The 2,802-nt window shown below is 47.9% G+C and overlaps 1 protein-coding gene across 1 annotated transcript in view; it reads right to left on the bottom strand.

The window, feature by feature from the left end:
• Positions 1–2,287: 2,287 nt before the first annotated feature.
• Positions 2,288–2,802, bottom strand: part of LOC102679104 (dynein heavy chain 7, axonemal) — a 15,451-nt gene continuing 14,936 nt past the window's right edge. Inside the window, 1 exon segment of the mRNA XM_031509695.1 lies at positions 2,288–2,626. Within this exon segment, the coding sequence (XP_031365555.1) occupies positions 2,420–2,626 (207 nt within the window). The 3' untranslated portion in view covers positions 2,288–2,419.

Genomic DNA, 2,802 nt, shown 5'->3' with positions numbered 1-2,802 from the left:
CTCTCTCTCTCTCTCTCTCTCTCTCTCTCTCTCTCTCTCTCTCTCTCTCTCTGTCTCTCTTACGTTTTAAATATTGGAAAAGTAGGTTGTTCGTCGGGAGAATCGGACGGGAGAGACATCGATAACAGGGGATGATATCGCGATAGCGGGCTTTTAATTACATCGTTTCGAGCCGGTTCCACGGTTGCATCCAGATAAATGAATATTTATCAACCCCTCCTCCCTCCCAGCCGCATTCTGAAATCTAATCGTGGGAAGTGGGGGAATCTCGGTAACGTAACGCAGCTATGTAAGCCTGATGTTTACCAACTCCTTCTTCCTGGGTCCTTCAACTTTTCCTCGGCCTTCCATCGTTTCGCCACGTAATCGCGCGAATTATCGGCGTATCCGCGTTTCCCTGCCTCCGTTCCGCCCCCGCGCCCGACCATTTCGCATTTCGTTTCCTGGCGGAGGGAATCAGTTTGCACACGCGGTGGAATCAGCACGCGAAATCACAAACCGAATACTCGTCGTCTATAATTCACCGGATTTACTCCAGCGTGAAGCTGATTCTACCGGTCAGCGTTTTCTGAACCGCGAGCAAGGAAAAAAAGAAAAGAAAAGAAAAGAGAAAAGGAAAGAAAGAAATAAATAAATAAATGAATTCGTTCGTTCATTCGGTTTCCAGAAGGGAAACAGGATGAATTGGAATTTTTAAACCAACTTCAAAAAGTATATATATATATATATATCGAGATATATCACTCTGTTACCTTCGCGGTTTCCGGTATAACAGCTCTATTCTTCTCCAAGCTCTCGCGGATTTCCATCAAATAATCATTCGATCCTAATGCCGTCACCTCGACCAGGACCGACACCGTTCTCCTCTCTCTCTCTCTCTCTCTTTCCCTCTCCTTAGTCCAGAGGCTGAAAGCACTCGAAACGCGCAAACAGAAGGAACCTGTACAACGAAGGCGAAGAAGAAACCCGTGGAGAAAGAAAAAGGGAGGGAGGAGAAAAAAAAAAGATAAAAAGGAAGGAGAAGAAGAAAAAAAAAAGAGATTGAAGCCGAGAAAGTAGAAGGAGACCGAGAGAGACGGGACAAAAAGGAAAGATGGAAAAGGAGAGGAAAAGAAACGAAGGCAAGAACGAGGGAGGGAGACTCCGCGAGGAGAGGGTTAGGCAAACGCGGATACGAGGGGTGTACGAGGAGAGAAGTGAAAAGGGAGGACAGAGAGAGAGAGAGAGAGAGAGAGAATCACGTGGGAAAGGGGAAAAGGCGAGATACGGGGAGAGATCAATACGAGGTCGCTAGGCAACGAGCCTCCGGCGATCTCAGTCCGGGTAGACAGGGTGCCGCCACCAACCCCTGAAGCCACCCACCACCAACCACCCTCCGAACCAACCGACCTGCCTCTGAATATACCCCGCTGCTCACCTCTCATCCCACTTGCCTCTCTCATCCCACCGTGTTTTTCATCCTATCCGCTCTCTCCTCCTCCTCCTCCTCCTCCCTTCGTTTCTCTTACTCTCCCTCTCCCTCTCTCTCTCTCTCTCCCTCTTCCCGCGTCTTTACGTTTCTCTACGCGTTGCCTCCTCCCCCGCCGTCTCTCGTCCACGACCCATCCTATCTCCTGCGAACGTACGCCGCCTTCGAAATCTCCCCTGCACCTGGCTGCGAGCCTCTTGATACCGCTTCCAATATTTACGATAACCGTTTGCATAGGAATCTCGATTTTGCGGCGGATACGATTTTGTGGCTCGAGCCAGAGGAACGGAGAAGAGAGAACGGTGCCGTATCGGAAATCGGCGTCCACAGGTGGATGGATAAGCTCGGCTAGGTCTTCCTCCTCACCTGTGTCCCCTGCCTGCCATTTCTTTCTCCGCCCCCTCCTCCCTTCGCCGCTTCGCTTTGTATCGCGGCTAACATTCTTCCGTTACCCTCGGGCGACCGGCTTTTTTAGCCGAGGCTCGTTTGAAGATTTTCACAAAGACGTTGGACGGTTGATTGATCGTCAGACAAGAGGAGGATCCTCGAGCCTATGACCCGGATGTATAGACACCTGTTGTAGTGCCACCGCTACGTGCGAAACGTTCCTGGAACGTCGTTCCGTCTTTCGAGATCGACGAAAGTGCTTGCTTGCTTGCTTCTTCTCGTTGCCAGATTTTTACACAGAGGTTTCTTTAAACTTTAAAGAAATAGCATCGATCGATTCTGAATCACGACGAAAGAAAAAAACAAATGTGAAAGGGGAAAGTTTCGATTTTTAATTATTTTTTTATTGTATCTATGAGGCGGCTAGCGGAATCCTCTCTCGTCGAGGAGTCGAATTAATCCTCGAACGAGCTAATTCTAACCGTCTAATATTGTAGACGAGGATGCTCGAGATTACACGATGCGACAAGCGATAAAATAAACTCCTTATAGGGGATGACAGATTTAATCGGACAATTGGCAGATCATGGCCGTGCCTCGAAGTATCCAGTGCTCCGGATCTCGATCCGTCGGCAGCCATATGGCGATTACAAAGTTGGTCGAATGGCCGGTAGTCGATAAAACGCCTCTTCTCTCCATGGTTTTGTACACTGGACAGGTGTACGTGTGCCTTTCGCGTATATCCTCCTTCTTCATCGGTATTAGCCAAATCTGATCAAACAAATAAAACGCAAAGGGATGGGATAATGTTCTTCTCAAATTAATCATTTTTAACTCTCTGATTAAATCTCTTATGATAATGATGATCTTACGATAAAATTCCAAAGTATTCGAGATGAAATTGTTTCTGATCGAGCTCTCCGATTAACTCTTATATACGATATACA

The sequence above is a fragment of the Apis dorsata genome, unplaced genomic scaffold (genome assembly GCF_000469605.1).
Source record: "Apis dorsata unplaced genomic scaffold, Apis dorsata 1.3 scaffold_169, whole genome shotgun sequence".
NCBI classification, from domain to species: Eukaryota; Metazoa; Arthropoda; class Insecta; order Hymenoptera; family Apidae; genus Apis; species Apis dorsata.
Note: the sequence above shows the minus strand (reverse complement) of the source record. Positions and strands in the feature narration are given on the sequence as shown.